At 43.2% G+C, this 24845-nt stretch overlaps 1 protein-coding gene and 1 pseudogene across 1 annotated transcript in view; one reads left to right on the forward strand and one right to left on the reverse strand.

Annotated features, from left to right (window-relative positions):
- Positions 1-734: 734 nt before the first annotated feature.
- LOC124037032 lies at positions 735-16703 on the forward strand (annotated as a pseudogene).
- Positions 16704-18386: 1683 nt separating this feature from the next.
- LOC124037403 (DENN domain-containing protein 2A-like) overlaps positions 18387-24845 on the reverse strand; it is a 67103-nt gene continuing 60644 nt past the window's right edge. Inside the window, exons 13-15 of the mRNA XM_046352102.1 lie at positions 21859-21914; positions 21412-21660; positions 18387-18658 (exon numbers count right to left, since the gene is read on the reverse strand). Coding sequence (XP_046208058.1) covers positions 18387-18658; positions 21412-21660; positions 21859-21914 — 577 coding nt within the window. The remainder of the gene's footprint in view (positions 18659-21411; positions 21661-21858; positions 21915-24845) is intronic.

A 24845-nucleotide genomic window follows, 5' to 3' on the forward strand; every position in this document is an offset into this window, starting at 1 on the left:
AATATGAAATTTATTCGATAAACCTCACACCTATCCTCCAATCACAACGATTATGCATATATTGGAACACCTTTTTTTTCTCTCCACAGAACACGTTGGTTTCCGATTGCTAAACAACATTTTTCTGTTTGTCCAGAGATTAAACTGGGCTGTCAAAAATTGCTAACTCATGTCTAAATTCTCAAACTAAATACATACTGCAATTCCAACCACAAAACGTCTTGGGTTTAATTTTAAGCCTTCAAATACAACAACTTGCCTAGCTAACAGGTAAATGTTTGTTTTTGACGTTGTTATACATTCTAATTATATTTTCTAGGCTTGACATGTTGCCATTGAAAATAGTCATGTTATATCCAACAACCAGTTAGCAACTCCGTTGTAAACATTGAACATTGAGATTGCTGAAAGGCCAGTATCTTTGGTAAGGAGTGGCATGAACGTGAGTGGACTGTTAGCTAAGGAGACTGGCCCTCAAACTACATAAACACAATTAAATGTTATTTGAGCTCTTAAAATATAGTCTAACAGAAAGAAATTAGGAAATTCTAAAGGCCTACATTTTTCGAAATACATAATAAACCTTTGTTGGCTAAATGCTTTCACCTGTTCGCAAATTGCAGTTCATTATCTATATCAAAGGGGGGGGCACTGATACCAATCTTGTCTGCGCGTTCTGTTTCGCTAAAAAAACTGTCCCTCTCGATTTGCCATAGGTTGACATTACATGATCAAACATGGCTACACACACAATGAACAAATCCATTTTGTCATTAGAACAAATAAATGGTCGCATTTATGGAATTCATGCGTTTGACCCGTTAAATAGGGCTACATACGCGACGGCCTTGTCTACTAACAATTCTAGTCAGAATAAAGGTGAGTTTACATGCAATATGCTGTCACGACGAGGAACCTGTTAACATGGTCCCGATTACGTCTAACTGTTTCCTAAGAAAATTAGAGACATGGTTACCTTAATTTAAAAACATGTTTTTTAATATAACCTTTATTTTACTAGGCAAGTCCATCAAGAACAAATTCTTATTTACAATCACGGCCGGTTGTGATACAGCATGGAATCGAACAAGTGTGTCTGTAGTGATGCCTCTAGCACTGAGATGCAGTGCCTTAGACCGATGCGCTACTCGGGAGCCCAATGAAGTTGCATATGTTTTTCTGACACAATCAATATCAATTTTAGGCTTTCCTAATAGAGGACCTTTCAATAGAAGACCACGGAGAGAGGTGAGGAACAAGTAATGTAACGAGTCAAACAAAGTTCATGATACTCACTCGAACACAGGTGGGATTGCAAATGTTCATAAACGTGTGCAAAACAAACCCTTTCCAATCCAAGCGTAGCTAGCGGGTTGTAACGGGCTAATGTGATTGGATGTTCCATTAGCCGTTACAGGATAGGTACAGAGGTAAAACCGTTTCAGGTTGGATATTCAACGGATATTCACCTGTAGTTTTTCTTACGGCCACCAACAGCAGTTAGAGACCGTCAACATAGTGACAAATCTAATTTTTCAAATTTCAATATCTCTTTAACCATTACCCCTAAAACTTTCAAAACTAGTTCTAGCTAACCCGGTGACATGGACACGCACTGTGTGCACTTTTTTTGTCGATTTACATCTCACATTATTTAATTTATTTACATTTTAAAAAATTGTAATAGCTCTTTGGTCATGTGACCTGACTTCAAACAAGGGTCAGAATGTCCACTGACTACCCTTCTATATTGCAAACCCTTTAGTTTGTCCATTTTCATCTCACACGATTTGACATGAATTATTCAAAATGTTAAATTTCAATAGCTCCTTGGTCATGTGACATACTGACTTCAAACAAGGTTCAGAATGTCCACTCAGTAGGCCTACACATTGCACATCCTTTAGTGTGTCCATTTTCATATCACACAATTTTACATGAAGTTGCCTACACTGCCCCCCTGAAGGACAGTGTCACTCACACTTGTTCACTTGGGCCTTCTCCCTGGGGCCTTCCTGACCTCAGGCATGCCCACATTAACCTGGTGACCCTGACTCCTGGCCTCTAGGCCTACACTCCCTGCCTGCCCTCGCCCTGGGCCTGAGAGTGTGTAGCTTACTCCCTGGAACTACAGACCTCCACACCTACTCTCCCTACCTGGTCAGCAACCCTCTCCCTACCTGGTCAGCACCCCTCTCCCCTGGCCTTAGAGTATAGCTTACTCCCTGGAATAAGATATCTATTGTCCTGCTGTCAGGAACCACGTGCACCTGGTAACCCGTAACAGGCTCTGTGCACCTGGTGACCCACCCACTTTTTTTATCCGCTCATAGACTAAGTCCCCAAGCCTATCAACTCCCGAGATGAGGCTGGTGTAACCAAAGTGAAATGGCTAGCTAGTTAGCGCGTGCTAATAGCGTTTCAAACGTCACTCACTCTGAGCCTTCTAGTAGTTGTTCCCCTTGCTCTGCATGGGTAACGCTGCTTCGATGGTGGCTGTTGTCGTTGTGTTGCTGGTTCGAGCCCAGGTAGGGGCGAGGAGGGGGATGGAAGCTATACTGTTACACTTGCAATACTAAAGTGCCTATAAGAACATCCAATAGTCAAAGGTTAATGAAATACAAATGGTATAATACAGATGCCGCTCCATACCTGGGCGGCATCCACACTTTTCTTGTCATCTAAATAAATAAACTTTCTGGTCACTTGTGTGCCAGTATCACAAGCCATCATTGCTACTTGTGTGCTGAAGTAAACAGTGACCCATGACCCAACATAGTGCCATCTAGTGTACAAACGAAGTGGAAATATACAAAGACAGAAAAAATATAGACTACACAACCCAACAAGCATGCCAACATGACTCTTTCTGGCTACAGCATATTATGGTCCCTGGGTAGAAGTTCACGTCATGAAATCAGCCCAGATAATTTACCAATAAAACAAATTGTGAGGAATGTATTATCAAGTTTAGACAAAGCTGTATATTGACAAAAATAAAGCTATATTTTGAAGTTGTTGTGACATCTCTAATTAGTTGTCTTTTCCTCTGTTCCCTGTCTCCATGGTGTGTCAGGCGGGTGACCCCAGGACAGATAGGATGCCTGTAGACCAGGACTGGACTGCAGTGTACCTGACCGCTGCCCCCTTCAGACAGGGCTCTGTGCCCCTGCCTGTCCGCATGGGCTTCCCAGTGAAGAGAGGGGTGCCTCCAGAGAAGAAGGGCAACCTAGAGCTCATCAAGGTCAGTTCCTCACCTCCAACCTGACATGATCCTCCTCTCCACCCTCTCCGAGTTGGGCATCTCCGGCGCGGCCCACGCTTGGATTGCGTCCTACCTGACAGGTCGCTCCTACCAGGTGGCGTGGCGAGAATCTGTCTCCTCACCACGCGCTCTCACCACTGGTGTCCCCCAGGGCTCTGTTCTAGGCCCTCTCCTATTCTCGCTATACACCAAGTCACTTGGCTCTGTCATAACCTCACATGGTCTCTCCTATCATTGCTATGCAGACGACACACAATTAATCTTCTCCTTTCCCCCTTCTGATGACCAGGTGGCGAATCGCATCTCTGCATGTCTGGCAGACATATCAGTGTGGATGACGGATCACCACCTCAAGCTGAACTTCGGCAAGACGGAGCTGCTCTTCCTCCCGGGAAGGACTGCCCGTTCCATGATCTCGCCATCACGGTTGACAACTCCATTGTGTCCTCCTCCCAGAGCGCTAAGAACCTTGGCGTGATCCTGGACAACAAACTGTCGTTCTCAACTAACATCAAGGCGGTGGCCCGTTCCTGTAGGTTCATGCTCTACAACATCCGCAGAGTACGACCCTGCCTCACACAGGAAGCGGCGCAGGTCCTAATCCAGGCACTTGTCATCTCCCGTCTGGATTACTGCAACTCGCTGTTGGCTGGGCTCCCTGCCTGTGCCATTAAACCCCTACAACTCATCCAGAACGCCGCAGCCCGTCTAGTGTTCAACCTTCCCAAGTTCTCTCACGTCACCCCGCTCCTCCGCTCTCTCCACTGGCTTCCAGTTGAAGCTCGCATCCGCTACAAGACCATGGTGCTTGCCTACGGAGCTGTGAGGGGAACGGCACCTCAGTACCTCCAGGCTCTGATCAGGCCCTACACCCAAATAAGGGCACTGCGTTCATCCACCTCTGGCCTGCTCGCCTCCCTACCACTGAGGAAGTACAGTTCCCGCTCAGCTCAGTCAAAACTGTTCGCTGCTCTGGCTCCCCAATGGTGGAACAAACTCCCTCACGACGCCAGGACAGCGGAGTCAATCACCACCTTCCGGAGACACTTGAAACCCCACCTCTTTAAGGAATACCTAGGATAGGATAAAGTAATCCTTCTCACCCCCTCCCCCCTTAAAATATTTAGATGCACTATTGTAAAGTGGTTGTTCCACTGGATGTCATAAGGTGAATGCACCAATTTGTAAGTCGCTCTGGATAAGAGCGTCTGCTAAATGACTTAAATGTAAATGTAAATGTCAGAGCTTTTGATTATGCATTGGGATGGAAATCATTTGTACCATTTAAGGCTATATATTGTGCTGTCAGATCAAACAGGCATTTATGAAAACTCTTGTCTGTTTCAGATTCCAAACTTTTTGCATTTAACTCCAGCAGCCATAAAGAAACTCTGAAGCTCTGAAGCGTAAGTCAAAGTGCTTATTGAGTGGTAGTATTTAATTAACAATTATACAACGGGTGGGTCTAATCCTGGATGTTGATTTGGTTAAAACCGCGTTCCAGCCGGTGTCTTTTACACAAGATACCACCGGCTAAGGGTATGAAGTTGAAATCTGACTGCGCAATCCACTGTCTCATCAGCCCAGCCAGGCATGTTATATACTAGATCTCCACTGTAAAAAAGCATCTAGATAATATCTCACTTTTGTTTTTAGACTAGCATTTGGTTTTCAACAGCATATTAAGCTTGCTGTCTTCGACATTTGCAATATTGTTTCAATATTGAAATTTGACCTCCAGCTGTCCCATAGTTCTGATTTTGTCAGGATGAGACAGACAGCCTGTCAGATTATCTCAGCCAGTCAAAATTGTTTTTAATTTGACCTTTTTTTATTTAACTTGGCAAGTCAGTTAAGAACAAATACTTATTTTCAATGATGGCCTAGGAACAGTGGGTTAACTCAGGGACAGAACAACAGATTTTCTTTACCTTGTCAGCTTGGGGATTTGATCTTGCAACCTTTCGATTACGAGTCCAACACTCTAACCACTAGGCTAACTGCTGCCTCATGAATTGGCATCATTTTTATACACTACAATTCAAAAGGTTGGTGTCACTTAGAAATGTCCTTGTTCTCGAAAAGTTTTTAAAAAATGCATCCATTAAAATAACATCAAATTGATCAGAAATACAGTGTAAACATTGTTAATGTTGTAAATTACTATTGTAGCTGGAAACTAGATAAAAAAATTCCTAGCAACCGTGCAACTTCTGCATTGCTTGCTGTTGTGGTTTTTTGGCTGGGTTTCTGTACAGCACTTTGTGACATCAGCTGATGTAAAAAGGGCTTTATAAATACATGTCATCTTTAATGGAATATCTACATAAGTGTACAGAGGCCCATTATCAGCAACCATCACTCCTGTGTTCCAATAGCACGCTGTGTTAGCTAATCCAAGTTTATAATTTTAAAAGTCTAATTGATCATTAGAAACCCCTTTTGCAATTATGTTAGCACAGCTGAAAACTGTTGAGCTTATTAAAAAAAGCAAAAAACTGTTCTTCTTTAAACTAGTTGAGTATCTGGAGCATCAGCATTTGTGGGTTCGATTACAGGCTCAAAATGGCCAGAAACAAAACTTTCTTCTTGTTCTGAGAAATGAAGGCCATTCCATGTGAGAAATTGCCAAGAAACTGAAGATCTTGTACAGCACTGTGTACTACTCTGTACAGAGAACAGCATAAATTGGCTCTTTAAAAAAAGTGTGAAGTCCTGGTGCACAACTGAGCAAGAGGACAAGTACATTAGAATGTTTAGTTTGAGAAACAGACGCCTCACAAGTCCTCAACTGGCAGCTTCATTAAATAGTACCTGCAAACACCAGTCTCAACGTCAACAGTGAAGAGACGACTCCAGGATGCTGGCCTTCTCGGCAGAGTTCCTCTGTCCAGTCTGTGTTCTTTTATTTTTATTGGCCAGTCTGAGATATGGCTTTTTCTTTGCAACTCTGCCTATAAGGCCAGCATCCCAGAGTCGCCTCTTCACTGTTGACGTTGAGACTGGTGTTTTGCAGGTACTTTGTAGATATTCCATTAAACATCAGCCGTTTCTAGCTACAATAGTCATTTACAACATTAACAATGTCGACACTGTATTTCTGATCAATTTGATGTTATTTTATTGGACAAAACAATTAGCTTTCCTTAAAAATCCACGACATTTCTAAGTGACCCCAAACTTTTGAACAGTAGTGTGTATGCACACACAAAGAAATGTCAATAGAAAAACACGAAATGCAGCTAGTTTGCTATCATCCCAGCTTCAGTTTGAAGTGATTGTGTTAGCTGTGTGGTTGGCTAGCTCCTCTGAACAGTGTCCTGTTCAGCGAACTAGAAAACAGCTTAAACACACGCAAATGCAGCTACTTTGCTTTGTTATTCTGGCTGCGCTGTTTGATGTGACTGTGTTAGCCAAAGTTGGCGAGCTAGCAAGCAAAATGTTGCCAGCCATCATCGCAACGGAACATCGAGAATGATTGGCTTGTTCACTTCCATAGATTTAGAACAAAAAGACTGGCAACCGAGCCGATAGAACGAACGACCAGCCGGCTTGGATAGCAACCCTACATTTGTTTTGGACTATATCTCGTGGAAGGATGAGATGGTATGAATGAATTAATCAATCATTATTTGAATATATTGGTAACACATTGTATAAAAGTGATAATGTCCTCTAAGCTGGTGTTTGGAGGATATATTGGCACAGTTTGCCTAACAACACATGTGCCAATATATCTTCCAAACACCGGTTTCTCTGGCATTATCACTTAATTGTCCCTCTGTGTTTCTCCTTTCCCTGCAGCATTCTGCACAGAGTGACCCTCTGCCCTGGACACAGATGCTAAATATGATGAGCACTTCCCTGTCAAAGTAAAGAGCAAGGACTACGTGTCTGCCGGCACCGCCCACAGAAACCCATCTACCCACATAGTCCACCTCAGAGTGAGAGTCTGTCTTCCTGTGTTGTAGGCATACATGGTCTGGGGTTTGGGGGTTTGAGGTAGATTAAAATGTTAGCTAAGAGTTCAATTAGACTCTGACCTGTATTTGACCCTTCTCAACCAAATCCATATAAAGTGCACAGTTATCCTCTTGTGTTGAAGGGATCTAGAGGTTCTCTAAACAGCTCTCATCTCATGTCTGGTTGACCTTTCAGGAAATTACTCCACTGTCCGGATCTATGCTCTTAAACGAAAAATCCATCCAAAACCACTCATTCCTATCATTTACAGTGTTAAATAACACTGAGAACAATATTTTTTGTGAACAAATGTTTCATTTTGCCGTTTATATTAAAGTTTGGTAGAAATATGAAAATCGTTGTGGAAATCCATAAATGCAATGCTCTTTGGGCTGGCTGGCTAGCTAGCTAGCAAACGTAGCTACATAAACTCAGCAAAAAATAAACATCCTCTCACTGTCAACTGTGTTTATTTGCAGCAAACTTAACACGTGTAAATATTTGCATGAACATAAGATTCATCAACTGAGACATAAACTGAACAAGTTCCACTGACATGTGACTAACAGAAATGGAATAATGTGTCCCTGAACAAAGGGGGGTCAAAAGTAACCGTCAGTATCTGGTGTGGCCACCAGCTGCATTAAGTTCTCCAGTGCATCTCCTCCTCATGGACTGCACCAGATTTGCCAGTTCTTGCACCAAGGGACCTGCAAGTTCCCAGACATTTCTGGGGGGAATGGCCCTAGCCCTCACCCTCCGATCTAACAGGTCCCAGACGTGCTCAATGGGATCGAGATCCGGGCTCTTCGCTAGCCATGGCAGAACACTGACATTCCTGTCTTGCAGGAAATCACGCACAGAATGAGCAATATGGCTGGTGGCATTGTCATGCTGGAGGGTCATGTCAGGATGAGCCTGCAGGAAGGGTACCACATGAGGGAGGAGGATGCCTTCCCTGTAACGCACAGCGTTGAGATTGCCTGCAATGACAACAAGCTCAGTCCAATGCTGCTGTGACACACTCCACCACCAAATCGATCCCGCCCCAGAGTACAGGCCTCGGTGTAACGCTCATTACTTCGACGATAAATGCGAATCCGACCATCACCCCTGGTGAGACAAAACCGCGACTCGTCAGTGAAGAGCACTTTTTGCCAGTCCTGTCTGGTCCAGCGACAGTGGGTTTGTGCCCATAGGCGACATTGTTGCGGGTGATATCTGGTGAGGACCTGCCTTACAACAGGCCTACAAGCCCTCAGTCCAGCCTCTCAGCCTATTGCGGACAGTCTGAGCACTGATGGAGGGATTGTGGGTTCCTGGTGTAACTCGGCAGTTGTTATTGTTGCCATCCTGTACATGTTCCGCAGGTGTGATGTTCGGATGTACCGATCCTGTGCAGGTGTTTGTTACACGTGGTCTGCCACTGTGAGGACGATCAGCTGTCCGTCCTGTCTCCCTGTAGCGCTGTCTTAGGTGTCTCACAGTACGGACATTGCAATTTATTGCCCTGGCCACATCTGCAGTCCTCCTGCCTCCTTGCAGCATGCCTAAGGCATGTTCACGCAGATGAGCAGGGATCCTGGGCATCTTTCTTTTGGTGTTTTTCAGAGTCAGTAGAATGGCCTGTTCAGTGTCCTAAGTTTTCATATCTGTGACCTTAATTGCCTACTATCTGTAAGCTGTTAGTGTCATAATGACCGTTGCACAGGTGCATGTTCATTAATTGTTTATGGTTCATTGAACAAACATGGGAAACAGTGTTTAAACCCTTTACAATGAAGATCTGTGAAGTTATTTGGATTTTTACGAATTATCTTTGAAAGACAGGGTCCTGAAAAGGGGACATTTCTTTTTTTGCTGAGTTTACAATAATACCAAAGACACTATCAGCAGGTGAAGTAGCCAGTTAGCGGTAAAATCACTTAAACAACTGCACTATCAATTTAGGAGTCTACAATCTCACCATGTTCAACTTGCAGATTGATGTGCCAAAGAGTGGACTCTGAAATTTGCAATGACACCATGCAATGCACCCTGGACTGAAGAGGCAGACACAGGAGAAATTTGCTAGATCCTCTTTTAAATTACACATTTCTTGAGGTAGGAATAAGGCAAAAGTATGATCAATGGCTAATTCGAGAGAAGACAACCTCACGAGTTGACATTGGCCAGTATTGAAATCTAACATGTATGATAGACTTTTAGATTGTGAAATTGTCTTTCTATTAACTTCCAGTGTGGTGAGAGTGGCTTTATTGTAATGCTACTTCATACCAGCCAAATGTCTGCCTGCTTGAATGCCAATACCTCCGATAAACATGAAATGACCTAGGGAATCGATAGGACATTACTCAGATGCACAAAAACAATAACATTCAAAATGGGTGAATCTTTCCTTTAAGTCTATGAAACGCTGCTCTAAGATACTTCTACAATGCATACCTTTTTCATAGCGCTGTATGATTGCAATATTCCATCATATGAACATACTTGTCACAAATGGAGAATGGCAATAGGCATGGAACCTAAAAACAATTGAGTTATCTCTAGAAGAATGTTGTGATTAATCGAGTTATCTCTAGAAGAATGTTGTGATTAATCGAGTTATCTCTAGAAGAATGTTGTGATTAATCGCCAGCCATCTGCTCCACTGACACTCCACACACCTTGGATTTCTTCACATTTTAACTTATTACACGGTGAAAAGAATACAAATATACAGATGATAAATATTACAGAACTTGCATGTTGTATGCAACAAGGCACTAAAGTAATTCTACAAAAAATACACATCATAGCCTAAATGCAAAGCCTTATGTTTGGGGTAAATCCAACACATCACTGAGTAACTTCCTCATTTTCAAGCCTGTTGGTACCATCATGGTATGGGTATGCTTGACATCATCAAATACTGGGGATTGTTTAAGGATTAAAAAGCATAATCCGAGAGGTAAAGCAGATTGAAGTAGGTTTTCAACAGAGCCTGGGAGAGGAATTCACCTTTCAGCAGGACAATAACCTACAACACGAGGTCAAATCTACACTGGAGTTGCTTACCAAGTAGACAGTAAATTCTTGAGTGGTCAAGTTAGTTTTGACTTAATTTAATCTAGGGCAAGACCTGAAAATCGCCCTCTAGCCATGATCTCTAACATCTAGACAGAGTTTGAAGATAAAAAAAAAAAAGAATAATGGGAACATATTGCACAATCCAGGTGTGCAAAGCTCTTATAGACTTACCCATGAAGATTTACAGCTGTAAACAATGCCAAAGGCGTTTCTAACATGTAATGACTCAGGAAGCGGAATACTTGTGCAATGACTCTTTTAGTTAGTTCATTTCGTGCACTTTTGTTTTTAACATGAATTCTTCCACTTTGACAGAGTATTTTGTGTAGGTTGTTGACAAAATGATAAATCAATTTGAATCCCACTTTGTAACACAGTAAAATGTGAATAAATCCAAGGGGTCTGAATACTTTTGCAAGGCACTGTATGTACATGCATTTCCTGTCAACACGCGTGGCAACCGGTTCTCTCTCTCTCTCTCTCTCTCACACACACACACACACACACACACACACACACACACACACACACACACACACACACACACACACACACACACACACACACACACACACACACACACACACACACACACACACACAGAGTTGTAGAACATGCACACGTGTGTACATGTCATATTTCTATAATATACGTGTGAGCCTTGTGTATAAACTCTCCCATGTGAGGTACATGCATGTGTAGTACGTGTGAAACCCATTCCTAAGCCTGAAGTGTTCCCACTTGCACTGCCGAATAGCTAGCTTCTCCGAGGCGTGAATATTCTCTGGTTTCTTCCTAGTTTCCTGCCTTTCTAGGGAGTTTTTCCTAGCCACTGCTTATGCATTGCTTTGGGGTTTTAGGCTCGGTATCTGTATTTCACTCTGTGACAACTGCTGTAAAAAGGGCTTTAGAAAATGGATGATGCTGATTGTAAGACGCTTCAGGAGGGTGGTTACATGTGTTTGCAAGGCAGAGATCCTGTGTTTGAGTGTCCGTATGAGCCAAATCAGAAGGAAGTGGTACTTGCTAAGCAAGCAGCGCAATGTCCGTTAAGACCTGCAGTAATCTTTTGTTTTCCACCCGATCTGCAAAGGGCTTACTGATCACTCAGTAGCATGGCCTCTCTTTAAATAACTATGTGATTAATCTGATGAAAGTAAGGAGATTTGACCAATGGGGGTAAGGGTCTTAGTCTCAATAATGAGAAATGTGACCTTTTTTAAGGTTTTGTTTTGGTTGACATTGTGCTGGAACAATGCGAGAGAATAGCCTATAATCCTTCTCCTGAAAAGCCTCTTCACGTCTCATTATTCACTTCTTCTCTTCCATGAACTTCAGCTGTCACAAAGCTGTAAGGGGGAACAATGTTTTCTGCAACATGAACCATATTGTCATTTTGACATTTTCCATGATTTAAATTCCATTCGGTAGACGGAGTTTAAACATTAACTGACTTACCGCTGTAGAGTTTCAATATTTAGTGTGGCACAGTGCATATTATTTCAGATTGAGGGATGACTACATCTATTGTTTCTGGTTTTATTTGAATCAATTTGCCAAAGCCAATAAGGTTTAGTATTATAATGTCAGATTTATGTGTCTTTGTCCACTCAGGTGAAGCTCTCCAGTCTGAACTTGGACAACCATGCCAGGAAGATGGTTAAACTGGTAGGAGAGATGTACTGCAAAGAGACAGACACAGACACACTCACCATCACCACTGACAGGTAAGCAGCACCCCCTGTTGTTCAATGTGCTGTTGCCAATAAGGTGTTGGTCCTTCACTACAGTTGCTTTACAGTAATATATTTTAAATGGGGGCTCTATTTCAACTAACACTGTATTTTCTGAAATGTTTTTCTTTCTTTTCTCCCCTTTGCTCCTTCAGCTGCCCTGTGAGACAGCAGATTTATGACTACGCCATGTACCTCCTGACTGTTCTCTATCACGAGTCGTGGGTAAGTGTCTAATTCTACTACTCTGACTAGTCAAGTCCAGAGATGTGCTCAACAGGACAGAATATGGAAAGGTCAGATGTACAATATATTCCCAGCTCTATTCATGACATGTCTAGCTGCTCCGTTCAGTATGTAGCATCCTCCCAAATGTGACCCTGGTCAGTACTAAAGAGCTTGAGGAGTCATGATCCTCCGCCTAACCTCACTACCCAGCCAGCCCATCTGCTAATAGGTAGACAGTGAGTGGACAGACGGTCAGGCAGCCAAGGCCATCACTTTGCAAAGCATCAGAGACCCCTAATGGACTAGGAAAGAGATGCATGATACTATAAACCATCCCTACAGGTAAAGGGCTTGTATATACATTAGAGCTTTGTAAATAGAAAGAGCGTTACAGGCTTTTATGTTGCCTTTCATCCAAGTCAGTTCAGGGATTCACTATTCAAGTGAATCATTATTTCTCCCCTTTGTGTGAAAGAGTAAGGCCATAAGGGAGGTATGATGCGTGAATAGGGAGAATAGGCAGAGGGGTGGCATACAGCAGCATTGTCACCACTGGCATTTCCCCTCGAAACAGGAGAAAACAGACTCCAGTATCCGATGCTGACCCTGCCACTTATTCACAGCACTCCAACCAACACCTGAGATATCCACCGTCAGGGTCACCAGCACAGGCTGTTTTCACATGAGTACAGCCACAAGGGACTTAATGGCTCTCCCTGTTGTGCCTTTGGGAGTTCTCTCACCAAGGCAGCAGGGTTTAGCTGGTTAAAAAGCCTTGGCTTTTTGTCTCTCTGGGGAATGGCGTACAAGCCGGGAAGCGGAACACTGTCAATGGAAGGCACAGTGCAGCCCGCCGGTCGGGGGAAGCTGTGCTCAGGTAGTAACGCTAGCCCACAAAGAGGCCGCGTGTTAGCCGCCGCTTGGGTGATTCTATCTATTCACTCAGTGAGACTGACTGTGGGCTGTTGATCCAAACCAATGATCCACTGTGACAGAGCACAGTCCTCCACCACAGCAGGTAGTGTACCGTACCATCTCCCCTGCTGGGCACTAGAGGCACTCCAATCCCCAAGAGACTATTTAACCTGTCCATCTCTTATTTGAGTGCTCCAGTACTCTGTGCTCCACTCCTCTGTCCTCCACTCCAGGAATAAAACCCACAAATGTCCTCCAGTAAAATCGGTGTTACTCAAGGTTCCGTTTTAGGACCACTATTGTTTTCACTATACATTTTACCTCTTGGGGATGTTATTCGAAAACATAATGTTAACTTTCACTGCTATGCGGATGACACACAGCTGTACATTTCAATGAAACATGGTGAAGCCCCAAAATTGCCCTCGCTAGAAGCATGTGTTTCAGACATAAGGAAGTGGATGGCTGCAAACTTTCTACTTTTAAACTCGGACAAAACAGAGATGCCTGTTCTAGGTCCCAAGAAACAAAGAGATCTTCTGTTGAATCTGACAATTAATCTTAATGGTTGTACAGTCGTCTCAAATAAAACTGTGAAGGACCTCGGCATTACTCTGGACCCTGATCTCTCTTTTGAAGAACATATCAAGACCATTTCGAGGAAAGCTTTTTTCCATCTACGTAATATTGCAAAAATCAGAAACTTTCTGTCCAAAAATGATGCAGAAAAATTTATCCATGCTTTCGTCACTTCTAGGTTAGACTACTGCAATGCTCTACTTTCCGGCTACCCGGATAAAGCACTAAATAAACTTCAGTTAGTGCTAAATACGGCTGCTAGAATCCTGACTAGAACCAAAAAATTTGATCATATTACTCCAGTGCTAGCCTCTCTACACTGGCTTCCTGTCAAAGCAAGGGCTGATTTCAAGGTTTTACTGCTAACCTACAAAGCATTACATAGGCTTGCTCCTACCTATCTCTCTGATTTGGTCCTGCCGTACATACCTACACGTACGCTACGGTCACAAGACGCAGGCCACCTAATTGTCCCTAGAATTTCTAAGCAAACAGCTGGAGGCAGGGCTTTCTCCTATAGAGCTCCATTTTTATGGAACGGTCTGCCTACCCATGTCAGAGACGCAAACTCGGTCTCAACCTTTAAGTCTTTACTGAAGACTCATCTCTTCAGTGGGTCATATGATTGAGTGTAGTCTGGCCCAGGAGTGGGAAGGTGAACGGAAAGGCTCTGGAGCAACGAACCACCCTTGCTGTCTCTGCCTGGCCGGTTCCCCTCTTTCCACTGGGATTCTCTGCCTCTAACCCTATTACAGGGGCTGAGTCACTGGCTTACTGGGGCTCTCTCATGCCGTCCCTGCAGGGGGTGCGTCACCTGAGTGGGTTGATTCACTGTTGTGGTCATCCTGTCTGGGTTGGCGCCCCCCCCCCCATGGGTTGTGCCGTGGCGGAGATCTTTGTGGGCTATACTCAGCCTTGTCTCAGGATGGTAAGTTGGTGGTTGAAGATATCCCTCTAGTGGTGTGGGGCTGTGCTTTGGCAAAGTGGGTGGGGTTATATCCTTCCTGTTTGGCCCTGTCTGGGGGTGTCCTCGGATGGGGCCACAGTGTCTCCTGTCCCCTCCTGTCTCAGCCTCCAGTATTTATGCTGCAGTAGTTTGTGTCGGGGGGCTATGGTCAGTTTGTTATATCTGGAGTACTTCTCCTGTCCTATTCGGTGTCCTGTGTGAATCTAAGTGTGCGTTCTCTAATTCTCTCCTTCTTTCTTTCTCTCTCTCGGAGGACCTGAGCCCTAGGACCATGCCCCAGGACTACCTGACATGATTACTCCTTGCTGTCCCCAGTCCACCTGGCCATGCTGCTGCTCCAGTTTCAACTGACCTGAGCCCTAGGACCATGCCCCAGGACTACCTGACATGATGACTCCTTGCTGTCCCCAGTCCACCTGGCCATGCTGCTGCTCCAGTTTCAACTGTTCTGCCTTACTATTATTCGACCATGCTGGTTATTTATGAACATTTGAACATCTTGGCCATGTTCTGTTATAATCTCCACCCGGCACAGCCAGAAGAGGACTGGCCACCCCACATAGCCTGGTTCCTCTCTAGGTTTCTTCCTAGGTTTTGGCCTTTCTAGGGAATTTTTCCTAGCCACCGTGCTTCTACACCTGCATTGCTTGCTGTTTGGGGTTTTAGGCTGGGTTTCTGTACAGCACTTTGAGATATCAGCTGATGTACGAAGGGCTATATAAATAAATTTGATTTGGTCTGTCAACATCACTGTCTTTAATATATATATATATACACACACACACACACACACACACACACACTGGATAGGTGCAGTGAAATGTCTTGTTTTACAGGTTTAGCCATAGTAGTACTGCACCCCTGGTGCAAATTAGGGTTAAATGCCTTGCTCAATGGCACATCAGCAGATTTTTTGCCTTGTTGGCTTGGGTATTCGAACCAGCAACCTTACTGGCCCAACGATCTAACTGCTAGGCTACCTGCCGCCCTGTCATCAACCTCGTCTCATTCACTGGGCTACACCCTGTGGAGACGAAAGCAATACAAGATATGGAGTCTGTCCAACCAATGGTCACCTATGTTTTAACTCGGATTGATTAAAACGTGAACTACTGTATGCTGAATCAAATGGCTTAGATTCTAAAGCAAACTAACTGAATCGATGTTATTGAAAGGGACTGCAACACTAGTTGACCCTGTGAAGATAGTGTAATGACCCTGACAGTCAGGCTAAAGAGGAGAGAATCTCTTCTCCAGCCATCCCCATCCTACCACCCTGTCCGCTGGAGGGGTTGGGCCTCAGCCAGCCTGGATATTAGGAACCATATATAGATGTAATGAGGGTCATTAACCCCAAACACCAGGGCTGCAGGGGATCTGATGAGGCTGTGACTGCCCCTGCTTTAAGCTCCCACACAACGGGCCTATTGTCCTCTGGGGAATGTGATCGGACAGAGACAGGCTGTGATGGAGGAACTCCGTACCACGTATGGAGAAACCCTATCTCTTTGAGAGGACAGGAGAGCAGAGCATCACATCACTGACCAGGGCACTCAAGGAGTTCCACACTGTTCTGTCCCCAAACCCACAATCCCAAGAGGGGCAATCGCAGACCGTTATCTTTAATGTTTCACATACCTATCATTTGTCATATATTGAGTCATAAACTGATCAATCCTGGTTAGCATTTTGTTTGAGCTTATGTAGCGGACAATGTGCTGTTCCACTTACTCTGCCTAGAAAAGCGGAGGCCTGGGAGTCTGAGAAGACTGTGGCAGACATGGAGGAGTACAGCTGGGAGATCAGCCCCTCTCAGAAGAACGCCCTGTCCACGTTGGTCCGCATGGGGTTAACAGGGGAGGGAGGAAAGCCAGAGGTACAGGAGTACAGGGACTCTGTGACCAGACTGAAGAACGAGGGTAAGAGTGAGGGCAGCGTGCTCCAGTACAGAGAAGCTGGGAAGAAACTACTGAACCTCTAATATGTCTAACACACACTAAATACTTCAGTTGAATCCACCAATCAAATTTGACAAAAAAAGGATCCAAACATTTCAAAGGTATGACACTCAAAGGTACAGAAAGCACCTCCTTCTCCATACAGCTAGGCTGCCCACAACAGCTGAAACAGAGCAGTACTTAGCCAATTGCTTTACCCTACCCTTGCCAAATATCAGCGCTACCAGCTTGCACCTCCACCCGAGGCTGGTGTGCCACGAGGGACTGGTATTTAAGCAAGCTTCTCAGCAAAGGTCCGCTCCATGTAGCCGTCAAATGAGCATCCCACTTCCAAAATGAAAATGAGCCCCCCCCCACAACAACAATATTTGGAGTAGTTGGCACACATGAAAATGCATCAAATCAGCTTCCCCCTTGCACAAGAATGTTTATGCATGTGTGCTGTTGGTGAGACTGTCTCACCTCGCTGGCTATCAGGTCAACAAGGCGTGTCATGTCTAGCAATGTACAAGTCCTTGTATGAACAGCAGCCCTTCACAACAACAATGGACTCCATTACATTTGACTCATGTAGAATACAAAATTGCTCATGGTTTGCAGGGTACCAGAATACTAGATTATATTGTGTTGGTAGAACTTGCATCCTTAACAGTAAAGGTGAGAATGTCCTCGCCAATGGCAGAATTCTGGTACATGGAATGGGAGACGGTGATTAGCACAGTCCAGAGCAGTGAGTTTCCCTGCAGTCTCAGGCCAGTCCAGTGTTGCAGTAGCTGCATCCGTCTGAGACCAAGGAGTGTCGTCCTGGATGTAGGATGAGATGTTTCATCATGGGTGACAGAAGACTCCACATCAACACCGCAATCTACCACAACTGCATCAGAGTAAGTCACTGGCTCAGTTTGTATATCAGTCTGTGTCCACCTGAGCTCCACTCCAGTCCGGTTCCACAGGTCTTTGAGGTCCAGCCAGTCGGACCAGACTACAAAGCCCACATCACGAGTGTTCAATTTTCCATTTGCCAGTGGAACCTCTGTAGGTCCAGAAGTAGGGAGGCGCTGGCTGACTCCCTAACTGTATGTTCAACAGGTGAGTCAACAGTAGCAGCGTAAATCCACTCAATATTCGGGACACCTAAACCCCCCTCTTGGGCTCAGGAAGACATCACATGGTTGTGTTAAGCATAGTTTAAGCAACTGGCTGTGTTTTAAGCATAGCCACCTCACCACTTGAACAGTTTTGCAGCGTTATCACTTCACGTCCAATTGTGGGACAGTGTAGTTAAAGGTAGTGTAGTACAAAGACCAGAATTTAATTTCTACACCCTGATGTTGACCGGTGCAATGTTAAGAGACCAACCTCTGATTTCACCACACAGCATTTGATACCTGTAACTGTCTGTTGTGAGATATTTGACCAACCCCCTCTGGCTCAGGGAGAGAAAGAGAAGCACCCTACTGAAAGGACACATTCAACAATGTGCCATTTTTTAAAATAACATTTAAATATTGAGGCAAGTGACCTCAAATGCATCAGCAGTTACTCCAAGTTTCAAGCTATTACCTCACAACAGTAACCACAATCCTCACAGCAAATTTGATCTTACAGTTTTGACATGTGCTTCAATTCATTCTCTATGCAGCTCATCTCCAAGAACACAAATATAGTTAGCGATACAGTTGCATGAAAATAAGTTGCAGGACTATCTACACCACTAATGGTTCCTGGGTGATGTAGGGGGCAGCTGTGGTGGGGGCATAGGTCCCCAAGGTGGGCATTACGGTGGAGGAGGGGGTGGATGTGATGAATCGTGCCCTGAGTAGAGCTCTGGGGTGCGATGGTGGTGCTGGGCATCCTGCCCTGCTTCTAACCAGGGCTACGGGGTGGTGGTCAGTTGAACTGGCGCTTGTCTGAGGCCAGGGGCTCTGAGGGATTGAATTTGGTGTGGAGGTGGAGTACTTCCCAAACACCAACAGGTCTGGAAACACCAGAATGAGACAAGAAAACTAACCCCACAGTCATACTGTGTAGCAGGTGATGGGTCATCTCACTGAAGCCTATAGGCTACATCTCAATCACTTAATGTAAGCTATAACAGTTTATAAATGGTTTTCAATAAGTACATGATTAAGCTTCTTAAATGTTTTATTAGCAGAAATAAACATCAGTTTGTCTTGTTTTATTATAGAAACAATCACCACTAAAGTAGCCTACAACTTAGTCTGTGTCTAAATTGTATCATATGGAGGCTCACCTTTCGTGATGTTGTACAGGATAAAGTATTTGTGGCTCAGGATGCAGCTCTCCAGTGTTGGCAGTGCAGATGAAATGAAAAACTGAACAAATACAGTAAACTTACAATGTCTCGTAAGGCAACAGTTTCGGCTGCATTTCAGAGCTGCCTCTTGGTAATAATTCAGAAGCTGCGCTCCTCTTCTGAGATTCTTCACTATCGATGAAAATACCAGGGTATCGACGAATTCAACAGTATAGTAAGAAGTCGGTGAACACCTCGATTCCGTGTGGTACATCAAACTCATTGTTATCAAACTGCATGGAACAGTCATTGTCTAATCTCTGCAACCGATTTTAAATGATGCACCCTACTACTAGTAGCAGTACACAGTGTAAACGTACATTTGTTAGCAGTTGCTATTCGCATTATAGACTAATGCCGAAAAAAGCATTTGAATACTTCCTTTCGCGTATATTAACTTTAAAACAACTCAATTCAGTAAACCTGATATTTTACCATAATAGATGATCAGTGCACTCTCTCAGCACTAAGGCAACCTGACCCTCCCTCAATGCAAGTAAGCAGTGAGTCCAGACAGAGAGGGAATGCCACAACCCATTGTTCCCCCTCCCCACAATACCTGCTGTTTTAGAGGCAGACATTAGAGAGGAATACCGTAATTGTAGCTAGCAGCCTATTCTTAACTAGATTAGGAGATTTAATATTTCTCCCTTGCTCCTTTGTTCCACTCCCTTACAAACTGCCATGTTTATGCAGGGTTTGGAGTCCAGCTCTCAGGGTGAGGGAGGGAAAGGATTTTAGTAGTAACATGGACCCTTTGAGGCTACACAGTAATGTAGTCATGACATCAAATGTTGAACCCACCGATCAGTTCAATGGTCCAACATTTTAAATGTTTAATATTGCACTTTTAATCTACCTCAGAGGATTGTTTTGCATAGAAGCTTTCTAACATCAAACTAGAAAACTGTCAAGAAAGAGAACACGTAAAGACACTTCAATGAACAAGGTTATCAACATTTATTATGTTGTGAATAAAACACACCATCCCTGGATGAAGAAAAAATACATGGTTTCACAAGGTTCATTTATATGAATGGGCCCACTTAAGCATATCAATCATTGCATCTTAATTGTTTCTTCCATGTGAGTACTTTTTGGATTGGTGTCATTCCTGAAACATCAGTCATCAACACGGCAATGATATCATTTCTCCCGTGTGAGTCCATCTTTTGATGGTCAATCGGATTGAAGCCTGTGCCACAGTTAGGGCAGTAACAGTCTTATTTCTCCTCTGTGTGAATTCATTTGTTGATCGAGTTGTAACATTAGTGTTTTGATACAATCAGGGCAGTGAAATGGCTTCTCTCCCCCCGTATAGGGTTGGGGTTAATTCCACAAATTCAGTTCTAATTCAATTCCCTCTCCCTGTAAATTCAAATTCCAGATCAGTAATTAAATTCCTACCAATTCCAATGTTCGGTAAATTCCAGGAACTCAATTCCCAATTCAATATTATCCTCAATTCCAAATTCATTCAGGCTTCTTTCTGGCTGATCATGTCACTGTTCAGACCACTTAGCTATAGTGTAAATATATAATTACAAGTTGAAATAATTTAAAAACAAAACCTGCAATAGAAAAATTATAAGTGCATAAATTCCATACATTTTCATTCAATTCCAAAGATGAAATGTTTTTACAATTCCAAATCAGTCTAATTCCAATTCCGTAACTTAAAGATTGTTGAAATTTGAATTGAATTCAATGTAAATTCTCCACTTCTTGAGTGAATTCAAGAATTGAAATGTCTAACTAAATTGGAATTGACCCAAACCCTGCACCTGTGTGAATCCTTATGTGTTTTTTCAGATTACTGCTGTTGCAGAATCCTTTGCCACAAAAATGACAGTGATAAGGTTTCTCTCCTGTGTGAATCCTCATGTGTCTTTTTAGATTTCCATTCTGGTTGAATCCTTGGCCACAATGAAAACAATTAAAAGGTTTCTCCCCTGTGTGAATCCGCATATGTATTTTTAGATGTCCACTCCGAATGAATGTTTTGCCACAATCATGACAATAATATGGATTCTCTCCTGTGTGGCTCCTCATGTGTCTTTTCAGATCTTCATTCTGGTTGAAGCATGTACCACAAACAGCGCAGGAACAACAATAGGAAGTAGCATGACTTTGACTGGGTGATTTCAGGAGGGAGAATTGTGTCGATGTCTTACCCTTAGTATTGATACGGGACCTTTGTCCTTTTGCCATCTCTGATCTCTTTGATATGACTGGCTTAAAACCTGACAGAGGTCCTCCAGTCTCCATACCACCTACACTTTCAATGTTTTCACTCTGAGCTGCATCTGGATTTACTGCAGAGAGGGGCTGGGAGACACTGATTGTTTCTGATTCTATGTAGTCCTCTCCATCAGGTTGTGTTGTGATCTGTTCAGTTGTAGGGTCTCTCTTACCATTTCCTTCCTTTTGGGCTTGATAGAGACGTGAGGGATGAGTTGGGTCCTCATCACAGTCATTTTTCACACAGCCAGCAGTGAATATTGAGTCTTTAGTATCAGTCTCAAACCCATGACTCTGCTCTTCCTCCTGAGTGGTCCTGAGTTCGTCCTCTTCCTCTTTAATCTGTATGGGCTCTGGGTCCTCTTGTCCCAGACTGGGGCTCCACTCCTGCTCACACTGCTGCTGCTCAGGGGGAACCTCCTCTTCAGATACAGAGAGAGTACGCTGCTGGAGGTCTGGAGGAAAGGAGAAAGGATGAAACAGAACTTGAATACTGACATTATTACATTTAGGTCTGGGGTTGTTTTTCATGGTTTGGTCTGGGAGTCCTTAGTTCCAGTGAAGGGAAATCTTAACGGTACAGCATACAATGACATTCTAGATGATTCTGTGCTTCCAACTTTGTGGCAACAGTTTGGGGATGGCCCTTTCCTGTGTCAGCATGAAACACAATGCCCTGTACACAAAGCAGGGTCCATACAGAAATTGTTTGCTGAGATTGGTGTGGAAGAACTTGACTGGCCTGCACAGAGCTCTTAGCTAAACCCCATTGAACACGTTTGGGATTAATTGGAATGCAGACTGAGCAAAGGCCTAATCACCCAACATCAGTGCCCGACCTCACTAATGCTCTTGTGGCTGAATGGAAGCAAGTCCCCGCAGCAATTTTCCAACATATAGTAGAAAGCCTTCCCAGAAGAGTTGAGGCTGTTATAGCAGCAAAGGGGTTTTGGAATGATGTTCGACGGGCAGGTGTAGTGTATATTTGTGTTATTTATAAGGTGCATTGAGCTACTGTTGCTTCAGATGTTGCGTGTCTTTGACAGTACACTGTTTACAGTTGCGCACTGTAAATGTAGCCACCAGTTCTAAGGACGCACAAAGTTACTTATTTTCAAGCTCATTTTCTGTCTCATAGGATATGGGTTGCGTTTTACATGAAAATACATTTTACTATGATACCGCATTTAGCCCTCCATTCAGCCATGACAATTGTATGCCATTTTCCCAACTTCAAATAGCGATTAGCCTACAGCTGTGCACCAACACTGATCAATGAAAAATACTCACCAGAAAGTTAAAAAAACAGAATCAGTTCTATGATGGTGAACATCATCTCAGCCGAAAAAAAAAACGTTATTCAAATAGTGAAATAATTTCAAATTCCCATCCCTAGTTAATAGGGAATTAATGTTACACAGAAAATGCTTAGTATTCAGAGGATTGCACTGTACTTCAGCACTGTGAAGGTCTGCCACATCTGCCTCTGGATCTCACCATCCCTACAAAGTGGTTATCAATCAGAGCCCTAATAAAGGTGCTTGTCAAACCTGATAGATCAATGTCATCACAAAATGCAGCCTAAAAATAACATGAATTAGCCAATAACTCCTCCTTCAGATATAGGCCTATGCAACTCCTGTTGAGCACATCATTTGATCATATGCTGAGGGTATAAAACTATGGTGTTCAACTTGAGCCAACAGTGATTTAGCCACAACTTTTGAACATGGTGCCATTCTTTAAAAAATATTATGGTTAGAAGGGCAATGGGTCATTAAAAAAAATGTTGAAATGCAAGAAATTAGTTATAAGTGGCAGAAATTTGAGTTGCGATGAGTGTCCACCAACGACATAGAGTCGGTTAGAATCTATACTTAAATGTCCATTCTTTAATTATTTCTTTGTACCCATGTTTGCCGTAAAGCTGCAAGCTTTTCTTTGGGTGCTGAAACCTGTATGTTTATTTTTAGAGTTTTACCCGACCTCTGCCAAGGGAGGCTTTGTTTCTTAATGGAGAAAGAGCTGCAACGATGCTTTCTTTTTTGCAAGGGACACAAAAAAAAAAAAAAAAAAAAATTCTAAAAAACTATAGATTCCAAATCCAACTGACAACCCTATAACAATCAGGACAGGTAGGCACAAGTAGGTAGTAAAAGCTTTAGATAACATTGGATTATGGTGCGCAGTTTAAAAGTCAGGGTCTAAATTTACTACTGAGAATTAGAAAAGTAGAATAGGTATATAAGGTGCAATTAAAAATTAATATTGTTATGTCAGTCAATTAGCCCATGTTTTAGCTGGCTTGACTAATTTACCAATCTAAACTTGTGGTAATCATGGTTAAATTACCGACTGGGGAGCCACCATTGATTTTGTTATTCACGGTCACTCAATACCATAACCAAAAACATTGCACACATTTCTCACCACCCTATGGCAAAATGTGTAGAATCTAAGGAAATTAGCTGTAAAACTGCAAATTGTTCTCTACGCCCTATGGCAAGATGAGTAGAATTGCAGTAAATTAACAAAAAAACATTATCTGTTGCCTGTATACTTCTCTCAAAAGTCACTAGAAATTAGCATTTAAAACCTGTTTTTCAACAAACCAAAAAAGTCTGGGGGCATGCCCCCGGAACCGCGTAGCAAAGTGTGTCTCACCCCTAGGATTTCACATTTTGGGGAATAAATGGGAAATAACGCAAATATTAACACAATTTAAATGCTTTTTACATTGGATATATTTACCATATCATATGGAGACAGAAACAAACATTTTAGCTTATCATAAGTAGACAAATTTGCAAATGATTAAATCCTTCCAATATAAAAAAAATACAAATCATTTTAGTTACGAAATTGAACTTTAATAAAATTATATGGGAGGATTTCACTGAACTACTAAAGGGAATATTGAATGATCCCCAATGATCCATCGCATCTCCCAAAACGTTTTCAACATACATCTGTAAAATGATGTCTAGAAACTTAAGCTTTGGTTGTCTTCCTCTCAAGCTTCACATGTCTTCTCCCTGGACCTCAATGTCCACCTCTTGACCATCAGACTCTGAGGCCTCATCTTCACTGTCACTTTCCATTTTGTATTGGTCAGCCTGTTGCGTGCTTTGGTGTGTGTGTTCGCAAACAAGGACCAGTTGTGCTCTGAGGCGGCTGATGTTGGTGGGATTTGGAGGATGATGGAGGCAACAGGGGAAAAAGCCTCAGATCCACAAAGTCCCTTCCACCAAGTGGCTGATGAGGTATGTTGGCATGACTGCCATATTGCATCTCCATCCCAAAGCCCTTGCTTGGAAGTGTACTTTGCCAGACTGCCAAGAACCTTGCCCTCATCCAGGCGGTAATACACAGTAGTGATGACACCATAGGCCTTGTTGATGTCTGCACCAGACAGGATGCTCTTGCCAGCATACTTGGGTCCAATATGTATACTGCAGCTTTTATGGGCTTCAGGCAGAAGTCTTCATGTTTTTGATGTATTTCAGAACTGCAGTTTCCTCTGCTTGGAGCAACAGTGAAGGGCAGTACAGATTTCTTCTCTTAAATCTAAACATCAGACAGGATGGCATTGTCTCCCTCAATCCAT

Source organism: Oncorhynchus gorbuscha, linkage group LG06 (assembly GCF_021184085.1).
Source record: "Oncorhynchus gorbuscha isolate QuinsamMale2020 ecotype Even-year linkage group LG06, OgorEven_v1.0, whole genome shotgun sequence".
In the NCBI taxonomy this organism is placed as follows: domain Eukaryota; kingdom Metazoa; phylum Chordata; class Actinopteri; order Salmoniformes; family Salmonidae; genus Oncorhynchus; species Oncorhynchus gorbuscha.